This window comes from Oncorhynchus clarkii, chromosome 10, assembly GCF_045791955.1.
Source record: "Oncorhynchus clarkii lewisi isolate Uvic-CL-2024 chromosome 10, UVic_Ocla_1.0, whole genome shotgun sequence".
Lineage (NCBI taxonomy): Eukaryota > Metazoa > Chordata > Actinopteri > Salmoniformes > Salmonidae > Oncorhynchus > Oncorhynchus clarkii.
In genome coordinates this window covers 1981527-2004068 of record NC_092156.1, presented here as the reverse complement: position 1 = coordinate 2004068, position 22542 = coordinate 1981527, and the positions used below count along the sequence as shown (strand labels likewise).

Genomic DNA, 22542 nt, shown 5'->3' with positions numbered 1-22542 from the left:
AGAGAGCTGTACTATAGTCCCAGGACTCCCAGTGAAACCTCTAGTACCTCAGTAACTTCTTGTGGCATCAGTGTCACTCGGTGTGTGTGTGTGTGTTGAGTCATTCGGTGTGTGTGTGTTGAGTCACTCGGTGTGTGTGTGTGTGTTGAGTCACTCAGTGTGTTTGTGTTGAGTCACTCTGTGTGTGTGTGTGTGTGTTGAGTCACTCTGTGTGTGTGTGTGTGTGTTGAGTCACTCGGTGTGTGTGTGTTGAGTCACTCGGTGTGTGTGTGTGTGTGTGTTGAGTCACTCGGTGTGTGTGTGTGTCAAGTTACTCGGTGTGTGTGTGTGTGTGTTGAGTCACTCGGTGTGTGTGTGTGTGTGTTGAGTCACTCGGTGTGTGTGTGTGTGTGTTGAGACACGGTGCGTGTGTGTGTGTTGAGTCACTCGGTGCGTGTGTGTGTGATGAGTCCCTCGGTGTGTGTGTGTGTTGAGTCACGGTGCGTGTGTGTTTTGAGTCCCTCGGTGTGTGTGTGTGTGTGTGTTGAAATGTGTGATTGTGTGTATATCTGACAGTGTGTATCTGTTTGGAGACAGAGAGCTGTACTATAGTCCCAGGACTCCCAGTCACGGTGCGTGTGTTTGTTGAGTCACGGTGCTTGTGTGTGTGCAGCCAGAGATGTGCAATCCCAGTGGAAGACATTAGTTTGAATTAGTTTTTTTTTAACCCAATCGCAAACCTTAACCCTTAACTTCGAAATATGACGTTAGGAGAAAAGTGCAAAAAAATTCTCATTCTGCAGTGCGACAGTGAGAGCTTGTTGAGGAGAGTGTGTGTGTGTGTGTGTGTGTGTGTGTGTGTGTGTGTGTGTGTGTGTGTGTGTGTGTGTGTGTGTGTGTGTGTTATACTCACAGTGCACCTCCAGTACTTCAGTAGTCTGTTGTGGTGTCTGTAACAGGGCGACATGGTCTACTTTACAGGTGTACGCTGCCCCATCATCGTCCCGGTCAACAAGCAACTGTAGAGAACTGGTCACTGTGAAGGTCTTTCCACTGGCATTCACCTCCTTGGCACCTGAAACACACAGCATTGGTGGGTTAAAACAACATTAATCACAGGTAGGATTTTGAATCCTGGCCTCCTGCTCAGGAAACCAACACTTTAACCAATTTGACCAAGAGGATGAACCGTCTCGGGCAGAGGGTGATACTGACTTCATTTCGCAGGCAGAGCCGCCTCGTCACGATAGTGTGAGTCCGTTCCTCGCTTCCAATACAACACAATCATAAAACGAAATGTCACTTTATTTCAGTATAACATTACTATCTCAAATAAGACATTCACTGAGGGATTCAACTTCGATGCTTCAGACAAACAGACAAACAGACAGCCTATTTGGCGAGACGCACTCAGACACAGAAACACCGGTCCTCCCTGGTAAAACACTGACAACATTCAGATCAGACTCATCTTCACCACAAAAACAAACAGTACACCATGGGGAGTGTCTGAGTATCTGAGTATCTGAGTATCTGAGTATCTGAGTATCTGAGTGTCTGAGTGTCTGAGTGTCTGAGTGTCTGAGTGTCTGAGTGTCTGAGTGTCTGAGTGTCTGAGTGTCTGATTATCTGAGTGTCTGAGTGTCTGAGTGTCCGAGTATCTGAGTATCTGAGTGTCTGAGTGTCTGAGTGTCTGAGTGTCTGATTATCTGAGTGTCTGAGTGTCTGAGTGTCTGAGTGTCCGAGTGTCCGAGTGTCCGAGTGTCCGAGTATCTGAGTGTCCGAGTATCTGAGTGTCTGAGTGTCTGAGTGTCTGAGTGTCTGAGTGTCCGAGTGTCTGATTGTCTGAGTAGTAGAGTAGAGGTCTGTGAGAGCCAGAAATCTTGCTTGTTTGTAGATGACCAAATACTTATTTTCCACCATAATTTGCAAATAAATTCATTATAAAATCCTACAATGTGATTTTCTGGATTTTTTCCCCTCATTTTGTCTGTCATAGTTGAAGTGTACCTATGATGAAAATTACAGGCCTCTCTCATCTTTTTAAGTGGGAGAACTTGCACAATTGGTGGCTGACTAAATACTTTTTTGCCCCACTGTATATCAAAAAAATACTTGATATACCTCTACCAGTATGCCATCAAGCCCTGGGGTTTTTCCAGACTGAAAGGATTTAATAGCCTCAAAAGTTATTACTCTCTCATATGGCCTTGGCACTGATCTTTCTGTGCATTTGACCATTATTTGGAAAGAGTTCCTTATAGTACTCGTAATTCAGCGGGTATGAGAAGGAAAAGACAACATCTGCTTAAAATATTGATCTTTCCCTTTAAAAATATCATTTTGAGAATCATAGATGACTCCGTCTTCAGTAACGAGTTTCTGCAAATTCTTTTTGTTAGCGTTCCTGTGTTGGAGATTCAGGAAGAATTGTGTGAATTTTCTCCATATTCCATCCAGTTTGCTTTATTTTTGTGATAGATTACATTGGATCGTTCTTGAATAAGTTCCTCAAGTTCCTTTTGTTTTTACTCTAACTTATTTTGTATCTCTGTAGTATCGTTTTTTATTGCTGTCTACCTGTTCTATTAGATCATGGATTTCCCTTGACATTTTCACTTAGGTGTTTACTCACTTTTGTAGACAGCGATTCAGACATTAATGACTGTGTGTTGAGTTATTTTGAGGGGACAGCAAATTTACACTGTTATACAAGCTGTAAACTCACTACTTTACATTATAGCAAAGTGTCATTTCTTCAGTGTTGTCACATGAAAAGATATACTCAAATATTTACAAAAATGTGAGGGGTGTACTCACTTTTGTGATATACTGTATATCTCACTAGGTCAGGGTTTTTTAGTCTCCAAATATCCACTATTTTATGTGTCCATAATATTTGTAAATTCCTTAAGGGCAGGGTGATGATAGTTTGTAGAGTGATTTCCTTAAGGATTAAGGAAATTATGATAGTTTGTAGAGCGATTACCTTAAGGGCACGGTGGTGATAGTTTGTAGAGTGATTACCTTAAGGGCACGGTGATGATAGTTTGTAGAGTGATTACCTTAAGGGTATGGTGATGATAGTTTGTAGAGCGATTACCTTAAGGGCAGGGTGATGATAGTTTGTAGAGTGATTACCTTAAGGGCAGGGTGATGATAGTTTGTAGAGTGATTTCCTTAAGGATTAAGGAAATTATGATAGTTTGTAGAGCGATTACCTTAAGGGCACGGTGGTGATAGTTTGTAGAGTGATTACCTTAAGGGCACGGTGATGATAGTTTGTAGAGTGATTACCTTAAGGGTATGGTGATGATAGTTTGTAGAGCGATTACCTTAAGGGCAGGGTGATGATAGTTTGTAGAGTGATTATCTTAAGGGCAGGGTGATGATAGTTTGTAGAGTGATTACCTTAAGGGCAGGGTGATGATAGTTTGTAGAGCGATTACCTTAAGGGCACGGTGATGATAGTTTGTAGAGCGATTACCTTAAGGGTATGGTGATGATAGTTTGTAGAGCGATTACCTTAAGGGCAGGGTGATGATAGTTTGTAGAGTGATTACCTTAAGGGCACGGCGGTGATAGTTTGTAGAGTGATTACCTTAAGGGCACGGTGATGATAGTTTGTAGAGGGATTACCTTAAGGGCACGGTGATGATAGTTTGTAGAGTGATTACCTTAAGGGCAGGGTGATGATAGTTTGTAGAGCGATTACCTTAAGGGCAGGGTGTTGATAGTTTGTAGAGTGATTACCTTAAGGGCACGGTGGTGATAGTTTGTAGAGTGATTACCTTAAGGGCACGGTGATGATAGTTTGTAGAGTGATTACCTTAAGGGCACGGTGATGATAGTTTGTAGAGCGATTTCCTTAAGGGCAGGGTGATGATAGTTTGTAGAGTGATTACCTTAAGGGCAGGGTGATGATAGTTTGTAGAGCGATTTCCTTAAGGGCACGGTGGTGATAGTTTGTAGAGTGATTACCTTAAGGGCACGGTGATGATAGTTTGTAGAGGGATTACCTTAAGGGCAGGGTGATGATAGTTTGTAGAGGGATTACCTTAAGGGCAGGGTGATGATAGTTTGTAGAGGGATTACCTTAAGGGCAGGGTGATGATAGTTTGTAGAGGGATTACCTTAAGGGCAGGGTGATGATAGTTTGTAGAGGGATTACCTTAAGGGCAGGGTGATGATAGTTTGTAGAGCGATTACCTTAAGGGCACGGTGATGATAGTTTGTAGAGTGATTACCTTAAGGGCAGGGTGATGATAGTTTGTAGAGTGATTACCTTAAGGGCAGGGTGATGATAGTTTGTAGAGGGATTACCTTAAGGGCAGGGTGATGATAGTTTGTAGAGCGATTACCTTAAGGGCAGGGTGATGATAGTTTGTAGAGGGATTACCTTAAGGGCAGGGTGATGATAGTTTGTAGAGTGATTACCTTAAGGGCAGGGTGATGATAGTTTGTAGAGCGATTACCTTAAGGGCACGGTGATGATAGTTTGTAGAGTGATTACCTTAAGGGCACGGTGATGATAGTTTGTAGAGCGATTTCCTTAAGGGCACGGTGGTGATAGTTTGTAGAGGGATTACCTTTACGGTCCATTGAGATACTTAAAACTCTGTTATAGTCTCCCACCGTAATGATTTGATCATTTGTTGCCTGTAAGTTCAATAAATTGATGTATATATTTTAGAAGTATAGATCATCCAGATCTTGACCGTATAGATTAATGAGCCAAATCTGTTTTTCCATATATTTTCACATTAAAAAAGATCCACCTTCCTTGCGAATTATTCCTGACTATTTGCACATTCAGATAGAAATGTTTGTTTAATTAATATCATCAAACCTTTTGAGTTCCTTTGTTCATGACAGAAAATTATTTCACCACCCCATTCCTTTTTTCCACGCAACTTCATTTAAGGATGTAGAGTTTCCTGTAAACAACTTCATCTAAGGATGTAGAGTGAGTTTCCTGTAAACAACTTCATTTAAGGATGTAGAGTGAGTTTCCTGTAAACAACTTCATCTAAGGATGTAGAGTGAGTTTCCTGTAAACAACTTCATCTAAGGATGTAGAGTGATTTTCCTGTAAACAACTTCATCTAAGGATGTAGAGTGAGTTTCCTGTAAACAACTTCATCTAAGGATGTAGAGTGAGTTTCCTGTAAACAACTTCATCTAAGGATGTAGAGTGAGTTTCCTGTAAACAACTTCATCTAAGGATGTAGAGTGAGTTTCCTGTAAACAACTTCATCTAAGGATGTAGAGTGAGTTTCCTGTAAACAACTTCATCTAAGGATGTAGAGTGAGTTTCCTGTAAACACCGTCATCTAAGGATGTAGAGTGAGTTTCCTGTAAACAACTCCTGTAAACTACATCTAAGGATGTAGAGTTTCCTGTAAACAACTACATCTAAGGATGTAGAGTTTCCTGTAAAAAACTACATCTAAGGATGTAGAGTGAGTTTCCTGTAAACAACGTGATCTTAGGATGTAGAGTGAGTTTCCTGTAAACAACTTCATCTACGGATGTAGAGTGAGTTTCCTGTAAACAACTACATCTAAGGATGTAGAGTGAGTTTCCTGTAAACAACTACATCTAAGGATGTAGAGTGAGTTTCCTGTAAACAACGTGATCTTAGGATGTAGAGTGAGTTTCCTGTAAACAACTTCATCTACGGATGTAGAGTGAGTTTCCTGTAAACAACTTCATCTAAGGATGTAGAGTGAGTTTCCTGTAAACAACTTCATCTAAGGATGTAGAGTGAGTTTCCTGTAAACAACTTCATCTAAGGATGTAGAGTGAGTTTCCTGTAAACAACTTCATCTAAGGATGTAGAGTGAGTTTCCTGTAAACAACTTCATCTAAGGATGTAGAGTGAGTTTCCTGTAAACAACTTCATCTAAGGATGTAGAGTGAGTTTCCTGTAAACAACTTCATCTAAGGATGTAGAGTGAGTTTCCTGTAAACACCGTCATCTAAGGATGTAGAGTGAGTTTCCTGTAAACAACTCCTGTAAACTACATCTAAGGATGTAGAGTTTCCTGTAAACAACTACATCTAAGGATGTAGAGTTTCCTGTAAAAAACTACATCTAAGGATGTAGAGTGAGTTTCCTGTAAACAACGTGATCTTAGGATGTAGAGTGAGTTTCCTGTAAACAACTTCATCTACGGATGTAGAGTGAGTTTCCTGTAAACAACTACATCTAAGGATGTAGAGTGAGTTTCCTGTAAACAACTACATCTAAGGATGTAGAGTGAGTTTCCTGTAAACAACGTGATCTTAGGATGTAGAGTGAGTTTCCTGTAAACAACTTCATCTACGGATGTAGAGTGAGTTTCCTGTAAACAACTTCATCTAAGGATGTAGAGTGAGTTTCCTGTAAACAACTTCATCTAAGGATGTAGAGTGAGTTTCCTGTAAACAACTTCATCTAAGGATGTAGAGTGAGTTTCCTGTAAACAACTTCATCTAAGGATGTAGAGTGAGTTTCCTGTAAACAACTTCATCTAAGGATGTAGAGTGAGTTTCCTGTAAACAACTTCATCTAAGGATGTAGAGTGAGTTTCCTGTAAACAACTTCATCTAAGGATGTAGAGTTTGTTTCCTGTAAACAACTTCATCTAAGGATGTAGAGTGAGTTTCCTGTAAACAACTACATCTAAGGATGTAGAGTGAGTTTCCTGTAAACAACTTCATTTCAGGATGTAGAGTGAGTTTCCTGTAAACAACTACATCTAAGGATGTAGAGTGAGTTTCCTGTAAACAACTTCATCTAAGGATGTAGAGTGAGCTTCCTGTAAACAACTTCATCTAAGGATGTAGAGTGAGTTTCCTGTAAACAACTATATCTAAGGATGTAGAGTGAGTTTCCTGTAAACAACTTCATCTAAGGATGTAGAGTGAGTTTCCTGTAAAAAACTTCATCTAAGGATGTAGAGTGAGTTTCCTGTAAACAACTACATCTAAGGATGTAGAGTGAGTTTCCTGTAAACAGTAAATGTAATATTCCTTTTCTTTTATCCATGTAAAGACTGATCTTCTTTTTTTATAATCCGCTAAACCGTTACAATTATAACAGGCTATACTTATTTCACCCCTTACTATAACTGGCTATACTTATTTCACCCCTTACTATAACTGGCTATACTTATTTCACCCCTTACTATAACTGGCTATACTTATTTCACCCCTTACTATAACTGGCTATACTTATTTCACCCCTTACTATAACAGGCTATACTTATTTCACCCCTTACTATAACAGGCTATACTTATTTCACCCCTTACTATAACAGGCTATACTTATTTCACCCCTTACTATAACTAGACCATAACTGGCTATACTTATTTCACCCCTTACTATAACTAGATACTATTGACCATTATTAGTGCTTGTAAAGTTACTGCTATAAGAGGTATAATGACGGTCAAAATAGAGATTTCAAATGTCTGATATTTATAATTCAAGAAATAGGTTCTAGCAGTACGTTTTATTCCCTTGGCTGGTGCCTGTGAGCCACAGATGGTAAAACATGTTGTGTGTAGTAGATCTCAGGAGGTTGTGTTATATTGGATGTGATTTAGTGACAGTGTCTTTTTGTGTAGTAAATCTCAGTAGGTTGTGTTATATTGGATGTGATTTAGTGACAGTGTCTTTTTGTGTAGTAGATCTCAGGAGGTTGTGTTATATTGGATGTGATTTAGTGACAGTGTCTATATGTGTAGTAAATCTCAGTAGGTTGTGTTATAATGGATGTGATTTAGTGACAGTGTCTTTTTGTGTAGTAGATCTCAGTAGGTTGATGTGTGTGATATTGGGTGTGTAGATCTCAGTAGGTTGTGTGTTATATTGGATGTGATTTAGTGACAGTGTCTATATGTGTAGTAGATCTCAGGAGGTTGTGTTATATTGGATGTGATTTAGTAACAGTGTCTATATGTGTAGAAGATCTCAGTAGGTTGATGTGTGTTATATTGGATGTGATTTAGTGACAGTGTCTATATGTGTAGTAGATCTCAGGAGGTTGTGTTATATTGGATGTGATTTAGTAACAGTGTCTATATGTGTAGCAGATCTCAGGAGGTTGTGTTATATTGGATGTGATTTAGTGACAGTGTCTTTTTGTGTAGTAGATCTCAGTAGGTTGTGATATATTGGATGTGATTTAGTGACAGTGTCTTTTTGTGTAGTAGATCTCAGGAGGTTGATGTGTGTGATATTGGATGTGATTTATTAACAGTGCCTATATGTGTAGTAGATCTCAGGAGGTTGATGTGTGTGATATTGGGTGTGTAGATCTCAGTAGGTTGATGTGTGTGATATTGGGTGTGTAGATCTCAGTAGGTTGATGTGTGTTATATTGGGTGTGATTTAGTAACAGTGTCTATATGTGTAGTAAATCTCAGTAGGTTGTGTTATATTGGATGTGATTTAGTGACAGTGTCTTTTTGTGTAGTAAATCTCAGGAGGTTGTGTTACATTGGATGTGATTTAGTGACAGTGTCTATATGTGTAGTAGATCTCAGTAGGTTGATGTGTGTGATATTGGATGTGATTTAGTGACAGTGTCTATATGTGTATTAGATCTCAGTAGGTTGATGTGTGTGATATTGGATGTGATTTTGTGACAGTGTCTATATGTGTAGTAGATCTCAGGAGGTTGATGTGTGTGATATTGGGTGTGTAGATCTCAGTAGGTTGATGTGTGTTATATTGGATTGTGATTTAGTGACAGTGTCTATATGTGTAGTAGATCTCAGGAGGTTGATGTGTGTGATATTGGGTGTGTAGATCTCAGTAGGTTGATGTGTGTTATATTGGATGTGATTTAGTGACAGTGTCTATATGTGTAGTAGATCTCAGGAGGTTGATGTGTGTGATATTGGGTGTGTAGATCTCAGTAGGTTGATGTGTGTGATATTGGGTGTGTAGATCTCAGTAGGTTGATGTGTGTTATATTGGATGTGATTTAGTGACAGTGTCTATATGTGTAGTAGATCTCAGTAGGTTGATGTGTGTTATATTGGGTGTGATTTAGTAACAGTGTCTATATGTGTAGTAGATCTCAGTAGGTTGTGTTATATTGGATGTGATTTAGTGACAGTCTCTATGTGTAGTAGATCTCAGTAGGTTGATGTGTGTGATATTGGGTGTGTAGATCTCAGTAGGTTGATGTGTGTGATATTGGGTGTGTAGATCTCAGTAGGTTGATGTGTGTTATATTGGATGTGATTTAGTGATAGTGTCTATATGTGTAGTAGATCTCAGTAGGTTGATGTGTGTTATATTGGATGTGATTTAGTAACAGTGCCTATATGTGTAGAAGATCTCAGGAGGTTGATGTGTGTTATATTGGATGTGATTTAGTGATAGTGTCTATATGTGTAGAAGATCTCAGGAGGTTGATGTGTGTTATATTGGATGTGATTTAGTAACAGTGCCTATATGTGTATAAGATCTCAGTAGGTTGATGTGTGTTATATTGGATGTGATTTAGTGACAGTGTCTATATGTGTAGAAGATCTCAGGAGGTTGATGTGTGTGATATTGGGTGTGTAGATCTCAGTAGGTTGATGTGTGTTATATTGGATGTGATTTAGTAACAGTGTCTATATGTGTAGTAGATCTCAGGAGGTTGATGTGTGTTATATTGGATGAGATTTAGTAACAGTGCCTATATGTGTATAAGATCTCAGTAGGTTGATGTGTGTTATATTGGATGTGATTTAGTGACAGTGTCTATATGTGTAGAAGATCTCAGGAGGTTGATGTGTGTGATATTGGGTGTGTAGATCTCAGGAGGTTGATGTGTGTGATATTGGGTGTGTAGATCTCAGTAGGTTGATGTGTGTGATATTGGGTGTGTAGATCTCAGTAGGTTGATGTGTGTTATATTGGATGTGATTTAGTAACAGTGTCTATATGTGTAGTAGATCTCAGTAGGTTGATGTGTGTTATATTGGATGTGATTTAGTAACAGTGCCTATATGTGTAGTAGATCTCAGTAGGTTGATGTGTGTTATATTGGATGTGATTTAGTAACAGTGCCTATATGTGTAGAAGATCTCAGGAGGAGGATGTGTGTTATATTGGATGTGATTTAGTGATAGTGTCTATATGTGTAGAAGATCTCAGGAGGTTGATGTGTGTTATATTGGATGTGATTTAGTAACAGTAACTATATGTGTAGAAGATCTCAGGAGGTTGATGTGTGTTATATTGGATGTGATTTAGTAACAGTGCCTATATGTGTATAAGATCTCAGTAGGTTGATGTGTGTTATATTGGGTGTGTAGATCTCAGGAGGTTGATGTGTGTGATATTGGGTGTGTAGATCTCAGTAGGTTGATGTGTGTGATATTGGGTGTGTAGATCTCAGTAGGTTGATGTGTGTGATATTGGATGTGATTTAGTGATAGTGTCTATATGCGTAGAAGATCTCAGGAGGTTGATGTGTGTTATATTGGTTGTGATTTAGTAACAGTGCCTATATGTGTATAAGATCTCAGTAGGTTGATGTGTGTTATATTGTATGTGATTTAGTGCCTATATGTGTAGAAGATCTCAGGAGGGTGATGTGTGTTATATTGGGTGTGTAGATCTCAGGAGGTTGATGTGTGTGATATTGGGTGTGTAGATCTCAGTAGGTTGATGTGTGTGATATTGGGTGTGATTTAGTAACAGTGCCTATATGTGTATAAGATCTCAGTAGGTTGATGTGTGTTATATTGGATGTGATTTAGTGACAGTGTCTATATGTGTAGAAGATCTCAGGAGGTTGATGTGTGTGATATTGGGTGTGTAGATCTCAGTAGGTTGATGTGTGTTATATTGGATGTGATTTAGTAACAGTGTCTATATGTGTAGTAGATCTCAGGAGGTTGATGTGTGTTATATTGGATGTGATTTAGTAACAGTGCCTATATGTGTATAAGATCTCAGTAGGTTGATGTGTGTTATATTGGATGTGATTTAGTGACAATGTCTATATGTGTAGAAGATCTCAGGAGGTTGATGTGTGTGATATTGGGTGTGTAGATCTCAGGAGGTTGATGTGTGTGATATTGGGTGTGTAGATCTCAGTAGGTTGATGTGTGTGATATTGGGTGTGTAGATCTCAGTAGGTTGATGTGTGTGATATTGGATGTAATTTAGTAACAATGTCTATCTGTGTAGTAGATCTCAGTAGGTTGTGCTATATTGGATGTGATTTAGTAACACTGTCTATATGTGTAGTAGATCTCAGTAGGTTGATGTGTGTTATATTGGATGTGATTTAGTGACAGTGTCTATATGTGTAGTAGATCTCAGAAGGTTGGTGTGTGTTATATTGGATGTGATTTAGTGACAGTGTCTTTTTGTGTAGTAGATCTCAGTAGGTTGATGTGTGTGATATTGGGTGTGTAGATCTCAGTAGGTTGATGTGTGTGATATTGGGTGTGTAGATCTCAGTAGGTTGATGTGTGTGATATTGGATGTGTAGATCTCAGTAGGTTGTGTTATATTGGATGTCATTTAGTGACAGTGTCTTTTTGTGTAGTAGATCTCAGTAGGTTGTGCTATATTGGATGTGATTTAGTAACACTGTCTATATGTGTAGTAGATCTCAGTAGGTTGATGTGTGTGATATTGGGTGTGATTTAGTAACAGTGTCTATATGTGTAGTAGATCTCAGGAGGTTGATGTGTGTGATATTTGGAGTGTAGTTCTCAGTAGGTTGATGTGTGCTATATTTGATGTGATTTAGTGACAGTGTCTATATGTGTAGAAGATCTCAGTAGGTTGTGTTATATTTGATGTGATTTAGTGACAGTGTCTATATGTGTAGTAGATCTCAGTAGGTTGATGTGTGTTATATTGGATGTGATTTAGTGATAGTGTCCATATGTGTAGAAGATCTCAGGAGGTTGATGTGTGTTATATTGGATGTGATTTAGTAACAGTGCCTATATGTGTAGAAGATCTCAGGAGGTTGATGTGTGTTATATTGGATGTGATTTAGTAACAGTGCCTATATGTGTATAAGATCTCAGTAGGTTGATGTGTGTTATATTGGGTGTGTAGATCTCAGGAGGTTGATGTGTGTGATATTGGGTGTGTAGATCTCAGTAGGTTGATGTGTGTGATATTGGGTGTGTAGATCTCAGTAGGTTGATGTGTGTGATATTGGATATGATTTAGTGATAGTGTCTATATGTGTAGAAGATCTCAGGAGGTTGATGTGTGTTATATTGGGTGTGTAGATCTCAGGAGGTTGATGTGTGTGATATTGGGTGTGTAGATCTCAGTAGGTTGATGTGTGTGATATTGGGTGTGTAGATCTCAGTAGGTTGATGTGTGTGATATTGGATGTGATTTAGTGATAGTGTCTATATGTGTAGAAGATCTCAGGAGGTTGATGTGTGTTATATTGGATGTGATTTAGTAACAGTGCCTATATGTGTATAAGATCTCAGTAGGTTGATGTGTGTTATATTGGATGTGATTTAGTGACAGTGTCTATATGTGTAGAAGATCTCAGGAGGTTGATGTGTGTGATATTGGGTGTGTAGATCTCAGGAGGTTGATGTGTGTGATATTGGGTGTGTAGATCTCAGTAGGTTGATGTGTGTGATATTGGGTGTGTAGATCTCAGTAGGTTGATGTGTGTGATATTGGATGTAATTTAGTAACAATGTCTATCTGTGTAGTAGATCTCAGTAGGTTGTGCTATATTGGATGTGATTTAGTAACACTGTCTATATGTGTAGTAGATCTCAGTAGGTTGATGTGTGTTATATTGGATGTGATTTAGTGACAGTGTCTATATGTGTAGTAGATCTCAGAAGGTTGGTGTGTGTTATATTGGATGTGATTTAGTGACAGTGTCTTTTTGTGTAGTAGATCTCAGTAGGTTGATGTGTGTGATATTGGGTGTGTAGATCTCAGTAGGTTGATGTGTGTAATATTGGATGTGTAGATCTCAGTAGGTTGATGTGTGTGATATTGGATGTGTAGATCTCAGTAGGTTGATGTGTGTGATATTGGATGTGTAGATCTCAGTAGGTTGTGTTATATTGGATGTCATTTAGTGACAGTGTCTTTTTGTGTAGTAGATCTCAGTAGGTTGATGTGTGTGATATTGGGTGTGATTTAGTAACAGTGTCTATATGTGTAGTAGATCTCAGGAGGTTGATGTGTGTGATATTGGGAGTGTAGATCTCAGTAGGTTGATGTGTGCTATATTTGATGTGATTTAGTGATAGTGTCCATATGTGTAGAAGATCTCAGGAGGTTGATGTGTGTTATATTGGATGTGATTTAGTAACAGTGCCTATATGTGTATAAGATCTCAGTAGGTTGATGTGTGTTATATTGGGTGTGTAGATCTCAGGAGGTTGATGTGTGTGATATTGGGTGTGTAGATCTCAGTAGGTTGATGTGTGTGATATTGGGTTTGTAGATCTCAGTAGGTTGATGTGTGTGATATTGGATGTGATTTAGTGATAGTGTCTATATGTGTAGAAGATCTCAGGAGATGATGTGTGTTATATTGGATGAGATTTAGTAACAGTGCCTATATGTGTATAAGATCTCAGTAGGTTGATGTGTGTTATATTGGATGTGATTTAGTGACAGTGTCTATATGTGTAGAAGATCTCAGGAGGTTGATGTATGTGATATTGGGTGTGTAGATCTCAGTAGGTTGATGTGTGTTATATTGGATGTGATTTAGTAACAGTGCCTATATGTGTATAAGATCTCAGTAGGTTGATGTGTGTTATATTGGATGTGATTTAGTGACAGTGTCTATATGTGTAGAAGATCTCAGGAGGTTGATGTGTGTGATATTGGGTGTGTAGATCTCAGTAGGTTGATGTGTGTTATATTGGATGTGATTTAGTAACAGTGCCTATATGTGTAGAAGATCTCAGGAGGTTGATGTGTGTTATATTGGATGTCATTTAGTAACAGTGCCTATATGTGTATAAGATCTCAGTAGGTTGATGTGTGTTATATTGGGTGTGTAGATCTCAGTAGGTTGATGTGTGTGATAATGGATGTGATTTAGTGATAGTGTCTATATGTGTAGAAGATCTCAGGAGGTTGATGTGTGTTATATTGGATGTGATTTAGTAACAGTGCCTATATGTGTATAAGATCTCAGTAGGTTGATGTGTGTTATATTGGATGTGATTTAGTGACAGTGTCTATATGTGTAGAAGATCTCAGGAGGTTGATGTGTGTGATATTGGGTGTGTAGATCTCAGTAGGTTGATGTGTGTTATATTGGGTGTGTAGATCTCAGTAGGTTGATGTGTGTGATATTGGATGTGTAGATCTCAGTAGGTTGATGTGTGTGATATTGGATGTGTAGATCTCAGTAGGTTGATGTGTGTGATATTGGATGTGTAGATCTCAGTAGGTTGTGTTATATTGGATGTCATTTAGTGACAGTGTCTTTTTGTGTAGTAGATCTCAGTAGGTTGATGTGTGTGATATTGGGTGTGATTTAGTAACAGTGTCTATATGTGTAGTAGATCTCAGGAGGTTGATGTGTGCTATATTTGATGTGATTTAGTGACAGTGTCTATATGTGTAGAAGATCTCAGTAGGTTGTGTTATATATTGGATGTGATTTAGTGACAGTGTCTATATGTGTAGTAGATCTCAGTAGGTTGATGTGTGTTATATTGGATGTGATTTAGTGATAGTGTCCATATGTGTAGAAGATCTCAGGAGGTTGATGTGTGTTATATTGGATGTGATTTAGTAACAGTGCCTATATGTGTAGAAGATCTCAGGAGGTTGATGTGTGTTATATTGGATGTGATTTAGTGATAGTGTCTATATGTGTAGAAGATCTCAGGAGGTTGATGTGTGTTATATTGGATGTGATTTAGTAACAGTGCCTATATGTGTATAAGATCTCAGTAGGTTGATGTGTGTTATATTGGGTGTGTAGATCTCAGGAGGTTGATGTGTGTGATATTGGGTGTGTAGATCTCAGTAGGTTGATGTGTGTGATATTGGGTGTGTAGATCTCAGTAGGTTGATGTGTGTTATATTGGATGTGATTTAGTAACAGTGTCTATATGTGTAGTAGATCTCAGGAGGTTGATGTGTGTTATATTGGATGTGATTTAGTAACAGTGCCTATATGTGTATAAGATCTCAGTAGGTTGATGTGTGTTATATTGGATGTGATTTAGTGACAGTGTCTATATTTGTGTAGAAGATCTCAGGAGGTTGATGTGTGTGATATTGGGTTTGTAGATCTCAGGAGGTTGATGTGTGTGATATTGGGTGTGTAGATCTCAGTAGGTTGATGTGTGTGATATTGGATGTGATTTAGTGATAGTGTCTATATGTGTAGAAGATCTCAGTAGGTTGATGTGTGTGATATTGGATGAGTAGATCTCAGTAGGTTGATGTGTGTGATATTGGATGTGTAGATCTCAGTAGGTTGTGTTATATTGGATGTCATTTAGTGACAGTGTCTTTTTGTGTAGTAGATCTCAGTAGGTTGATGTGTGTGATATTGGGTGTGATTTAGTAACAGTGTCTATATGTGTAGTAGATTTCAAGAGGTTGTGTTATATTGGATGTGATTTAGTGATAGTGTCCATATGTGTAGAAGATCTCAGGAGGTTGATGTGTGTTATATTGGATGTGATTTAGTAACAGTGCCTATATGTGTAGAAGATCTCAGGAGGTTGATGTGTGTTATATTGGATGTGATTTAGTAACAGTGCCTATATGTGTATAAGATCTCAGTAGGTTGATGTGTGTTATATTGGGTGTGTAGATCTCAGGAGGTTGATGTGTGTGATATTGGGTGTGTAGATCTCAGTAGGTTGATGTGTGTGATATTGGGTGTGTAGATCTCAGTAGGTTGATGTGTGTGATATTGGATGTGATTTAGTGATAGTGTCTATATGTGTAGAAGATCTCAGGAGGTTGATGTGTGTTATATTGGATGTGATTTAGTAACAGTGCCTATATGTGTATAAGATCTCAGTAGGTTGATGTGTGTTATATTGGATGTGATTTAGTGACAGTGTCTATATGTGTAGAAGATCTCAGGAGGTTGATGTGTGTGATATTGGGTGTGTAGATCTCAGTAGGTTGATGTGTGTTATATTGGATGTGATTTAGTAACAGTGTCTATATGTGTAGTAGATCTCAGGAGGTTGATGTGTGGTATATTGGATGTGATTTAGTAACAGTGCCTATATGTGTATAAGATCTCAGTAGGTTGATGTGTGTTATATTGGATGTGATTTAGTGACAGTGTCTATATGTGTAGAAGATCTCAGGAGGTTGATGTGTGTGATATTGGGTGTGTAGATCTCAGGAGGTTGATGTGTGTGATATTGGGTGTGTAGATCTCAGTAGGTTGATGTGTGTGATATTGGATGTAATTTAGTAACAATGTCTATATGTGTAGTAGATCTCAGTAGGTTGATGTGTGTTATATTGGATGTGATTTAGTGACAGTGTCTTTTTGTGTAGTAGATCTCAGTAGGTTGATGTGTGTGATATTGGATGTGTAGATCTCAGTAGGTTGTGTTATATTGGATGTCATTTAGTGACAGTGTCTTTTTGTGTAGTAGATCTCAGTAGGTTGATGTGTGTGATATTGGGTGTGATTTAGTAACAGTGTCTATATGTGTAGTAGATCTCAGTAGGTTGATGTGTGCTATATTTGATGTGATTTAGTGACAGTGTGTATATGTGTAATAGATCTCAGTAGGTTGTGCTATATTGGATGTGATTTAGTGGCAGTCTCTATATGTGTAGTAGATCTCAGTAGGTTGATGTGTGCTATATTGGATGTGATATAGTGAGAGTGTGTACAATGTCTGTATAAGGGTAAGACTATAATGTGTGATGTCTAAATAAATAATAACTCTGCCAATTTGCATGTTTGAGTGTCTATGTGTGTAACATGAAGTGCGTATAGCCTTAATATTCATGATGATAACTGTAATCCCTATCGTATCACCATCATAGTTGAATCTCAATTACCTTTATCATCATTTTCATAGAAAAAACACTTTAAAGTATTTTATACTTAAGTACTTTCCACCACGGCTGGATCTGACTTTGTACAAACCCAACTTTTTGATTGATCGCTCTACTCTCTCTCTTTCTCACTCTTTCTCGTTTTTCTCCCCCATCTCCTTCAGCCTATCGTCTCCCCCGCCTCCAGTCTGTCCAGACGTTGCTAACGCAGCAGAGCTGTCAATCACCTGGTCTCTGGGGGGGAAGCAGGCTCTGAGCCTCAACAGGAAGTGACTAAGCATGCAGAACATCTGATTTAGAAAAGCAGAGGAGCGAGAGAGAGAGAGAGAGAGAGAGAGAGAGAGACAGAAACAGAGAGAGAGAAAGAAAGAGAGAGAGAGAGAGAGAGAGAGAGAGAGAGACAGATAGATAGAGAGAGAGAGACAGAGAGAGAGAGAGAGGGAGACAGATAGAGAGAAAGAGAGAGAGAGAGAGAGAGAGAGAGAGAGAGAGAGAGAGAGAGAGAGAGAGAGAGAGAGAGAGAGAGAGAGAGAATGAGAGAAAAGAGAGTTGCAGAGCTGTCGGCGTCTTATCCCCATTGGGTAGTATGGATGAGAAAACAGAGGGAAAGGGAGGAGAGTGAGAGAACGAGAGGCGCTGTCGGCGTCTTATCCCCATTGGGTAGTATGGATGAGAAGACAGGAGGAAGGGAAGGAGAGGGAAAGTAAACACTTTATTCGAGATAAGCACACAAATAAACACACTTAGTCAGTCGGTAAGTGCGTCTGACGTTCACACAAATGGTTCCTGAAGCTTGTTATCAGCGACAGAGGGATGAGGAGAGGAAAGAGAGGGATGAGGAGAGGAAAGAGAGGGATGAGGAGAGGAAAGAGAGGGATGAGGAGAGGAAAGAGAGGGATGAGGAGAGGAAAGAGAGGGATGAGGAGAAGAAAGAGAGGGATGAGGAGAGGAAAGAGAGGGATGAGGAGAGGAAAGAAAAGAGAGGGATGAGGAGATGAAAGAAAAGAAAAGACAGGGATGAGGAGAGGAAAAAAAGAGAGGGATGAGGAGAGGAAAGAGAGATGAGGAGAGGAAAGAGAGGGATGAGGAGAGGAAAGGAAAGAGAGGAATGAGGAGAGGAAAGAAAAGAGAGGGATGAGGAGAGGAAAGAGAGGGATGTGGAGAGGAAAAAAAAGAGAGGGATGTGGAGAGGTAAGAGATGGATGAGGAGAGGAAAGAGAGGGATGAGGAGAGGAAAGAGAGAGATGAGGAGAGGAAAGAGAAGGATGAGGAGAGGAAAGGAAAGAGAGGAATGAGGAGAGGAAAGAAAAGAGAGGGATGAGGAGAGGAAAGAGAGGGATGTGGAGAGGAAAGAGATGGATGTGGAGAGGAAAGAGAGGGATGAGGAGAGGAAAGAGATGGATGAGGAGAGGAAAGAGAGGGATGAGGAAAGGAAAGAGAGGGATGAGGAGAGGAAAGAGAGGGATGAGGAGAGGGAAGAGAGGGATGAGGAGAGGCAAGAGAGGGATGAGGAGAGGAAGGAGAGGGATGAGGAGAGGAAAGAGATGGATGAGGAGAGGAAAGAGAGGGATGAGGAGAGGAAAGAGAGGGATGAGGAGAGGAAAGAGAGGGATGAGGAGAGGAAAGAAAAGAGAGGGATGAGGAGAGGAAAGAAAAAAGAGGGATGAGGAGAGGAAAGGAAAGAGAGGGATGAGGAGAGGGATGAGGAGAGGAAAGAAAAGAGAGGGATGAGGAGAGGAAAGAAAAGAGAAGGATGAGGAGAGGAAAGAGAGGGATGAGGAAAGGAAAGAGAGGGATGAGGAGAGGAATGAGGAGAGGAAAGAGAGGGATGAGGAGAGGAAAGAAAAGAGAAGGATGAGGAGAGGAAAGAGAGGGATGAGGAGAGGAAAGAGAGGGATGAGGAGAGGAAGGAGAGGGATGAGGAGAGGAAAGAGAGGGATGAGGAGATGAAAGGTAAGGAAGGAAAGGGATGAGAGAGGCTAAATGAAAACAAACAATTAAAATGGAAGAAAACAATACTTATTTTGTTCTGATGAGACCTCTGCTGTATGACTGAGACCTCTGACTGACCTCTGACTGACCTCTGACTGACCTCTGCTGTATGACTGAGACCTCTGACTGACCTCTGCTGTATGATTGAGACCTCTGACTGACCTCTGACTGACCTCTGACTGACCTCTGCTGTATGACTGAGACCTCTGACTGACCTCTGACTGACCTCTGCTGTATGACTGAGACCTCTGACTGACCTCTGACTTACCTCTGACTGACCTCTGCTGACTGACCTCTGACTGACCTCTGACTGACCTCTGCTGTATGACTGAGACCTCTGACTGACCTCTGCTGTACGACTGAGCTGACCTCTGCTGTATGACTTAGACTTCTGACTGACCTCTGACTGACCTCTGACTGACCTCTGCTGTATGACTGAGACCTCTGACTGACCTCTGACTGACCTCTGCTGTACGACTGAGACCTCTGACTGACCTCTGACTGACCTCTGACTGACCTCTGCTGTATGACTGAGACCTCTGACTGACCTCTGACTGACCTCTGCTGTATGACTGAGACCTCTGACTGACCTCTGACTGACCTCTGCTGTACGACTGAGACCTCTGACTGACCTCTGACTGACCTCTGACTGACCTCTGCTGTATGACTGAGACCTCTGACTGACCTCTGACTGACCTCTGCTGTATGACTGAGACCTCTGACTGACCTCTGACTGACCTCTGCTGTATGATTGAGACCTCTGACTGACCTCTGACTGACCTCTGACTGACCTCTGCTGTATGACTGAGACCTCTGACTGACCTCTGACTGACCTATGCTGTATGATTGAGACCTCTGACTGACCTCTGACTGACCTCTGACTGACCTCTGCTGTATGACTGAGACCTCTGACTGACCTCTGACTGACCTCTGACTGACCTTTGCTGTATGACTGAGACCTCTGACTGACCTCTGACTGACCTCTGACTGACCTCTGCTGTATGACTGAGACCTCTGACTGACCTCTGACTGACCTCTGACTGACCTCTGACTGACCTCTGCTGTATGACTGAGACCTCTGACTGACCTCTGACTGACCTCTGCTGTACGACTGAGACCTCTGACTGACCTCTGACTGACCTCTGACTGACCTCTGCTGTACGACTGAGCCCTCTGACTGACCTCTGACTGACCTCTGCTGTACGACTGAGACCTCTGACTGACCTCTGACTGACCTCTGCTGTATGACTGAGACCTCTGACTGACCTCTGCTGTACGACTGAGCCCTCTGCTGTATGACTGAGCCCTCTGCTGTATGACTGAGCCCTCTGCTGTATGACTGAGCCCTCTGCTGTATGACTGAGCCCTCTGCTGGGTGACTGAGCCCTCTGCTGTACGACTGAGCCCTCTGCTGTATGACTGAGCCCTCTGCTGGGTGACTGAGCCCTCTGCTGGGTGTTGTGTGTGTGTATTCATCCCTTGTAGTTTGATTTAAAGAGACTCTGTCATGCAGGGCTCTCTATTGTTTTCATTATACCTTTATTTAACAAGTCAGTTAAGAACAAATTCTATTTTTTCAATGACGGTCTAGGAACAGTGGGGTTAACTGGTCTAGGAACAGTGGGTTAACTGGTCTAGGAACAGTGGGTTAACTGGTCTAGGAACAGTGGGTTAACTGGTCTAGGAACAGTTGGTTAACTGGTCTAGGAACAGTGGGTTAACTGGTCTAGGAACAGTGGGTTAACTGGTCTAGGAACAGTGGGTTAACTGGTCTGGGAACAGTGGGTTAACTGGTCTAGGAACAGTGGGTTAACTGGTATAGGAACAGTGGGTTAACTGGTCTAGGAACAGTGGGTTAACTGGTCTAGGAACAGTGGGTTAACTGGCCTAGGAACAGCCTGCCTTGTTCAGGGGCAGAACGACAGATTTGTACCTTGTCAGCTCGGGGATTCAATTTTGCAACCTTTTGGTTAGAGTGTAGGGGTGGCACGTAGTCTAGTGGTTAGAGTGTAGGGGTGGCAGGTAGTCTAGTGGTTAGAGTGTAGGGACGGCAGGTAGTCTAGTGGTTAGAGTGTAGGGGCGGCAGGTAGCCTAGTGGTTAGAGTGTAGGGGGTCAGGAAGTCTAGTGGTTAGAGTGTAGGGGTGGCAGGTAGTCTAGTGGTTAGAGTGTAGGGGTGGCAGGTAGTCTAGTGGTTAGAGTGTAGGGGTGGCAGGTAGTCTAGTGGTTAGAGTGTAGAGGAGGCAGGTAGTCTAGTGGTTAGAGTGTAGGGGCGGCAGGTAGCCTAGTGGTTAGAGCGTTGGACTTTTAACCACCTCTACACTCTAACCACTAGACTACCTGCCTCCCCTACACTCTAACCACTAGACTTCCTGACCCCCTACACTCTAACCACTAGGCTACCTGCCGCCCCTACACTCTAACCACTAGGTTACCTGCCCATCTACACTCTAACCACTAAACTACCTGCCCCATCCCCCCTACACTCTAACCACTAGACTACCTGCCCCCCCTACACTCTAACCACTAGACTACCTGCCCCCCCCTACACTCTAACCACTAGGCTACCTTCCCCCCCTACACTCTAACCACTAGGCTACCTGCCCCCCTACACTCTAACCACTAGACTACCTGCCCCCCCCTACACTCTAACCACTAGGCTACCTGCCCCCCTACACTCTAACCACTAGACTACCTGCCCCCCCCTACACTCTAACCACTAGGCTACCTTCCCCCCCTACACTCTAACCACTAGGCTACCTGCCCCCCTACACTCTAACCACTAGACTACCTGCCACCTCTACAATCTAACCACTAGGTTACCTGCCCATCTACACTCTAACCACTAGACTACCTGCCCCATCCCCCCTACACTCTAACCACTAGACTACCTGCCCCCCTACACTCTAACCACTAGACTACCTGCCACCCCTACACACTAACCACTAGACTACCTGCCCCCCCCTACACTCTAACCACTAGGCTACCTGCCGCCCCTACACTCTAACCACTAGGCTACCTGCCCCATCCCCCCTACACTCTAACCACTAGACTACCTGCCGCCCCTACACTCTAACCACTAGACTACCTGCCACCCCTACACTCTAACCACTAGTCTACCTGCCCCCCCCTACACTCTAACCACTAGGCTACCTGCCGCCCCTACACTCTAACCACTAGGCTACCTGCCCCATCCCCCCTACACTCTAACCCCTAGGTTACCTGCCTCCCCTACACTCTAACCACTAGGCTACCTGCCTCCCCTACACTCTAACCACTAGGCTACCTGCCCCATCCCCCCTACACTCTAACCACTAGACTATCTGCCGCCCCTACACTCTAACCACTAGACTACCCGCCACCCAAACACTCTAACCACTAGACTACCTGCCGCCCCTACACTCTAACCACTAGGCTACCTGCCCCCCCTACACTCTAACCACTAGGTTACCTGCCTCCCCTACACTCTAACCACTAGGCTACCCGCCGCCCCCACACTCTAACCACTAGGCTACCTGCCGCCCCTACACTCTAACCACTAGGCTACCCGCCGCCC

At 41.5% G+C, this 22542-nt stretch overlaps 1 protein-coding gene across 2 annotated transcripts in view; it reads right to left on the bottom strand.

Moving 5' to 3' along the window:
• The window catches only part of LOC139419371 (cell adhesion molecule 2-like), a 478628-nt gene that overhangs the window by 101137 nt on the left and 354949 nt on the right, over positions 1–22542 (bottom strand). For both annotated transcript variants that reach the window (XM_071169314.1, XM_071169313.1), the window contains exon 5: positions 893–1054. In XM_071169314.1, the coding sequence (XP_071025415.1) occupies positions 893–1054 (162 nt within the window). The remainder of the gene's footprint in view (positions 1–892; positions 1055–22542) is intronic.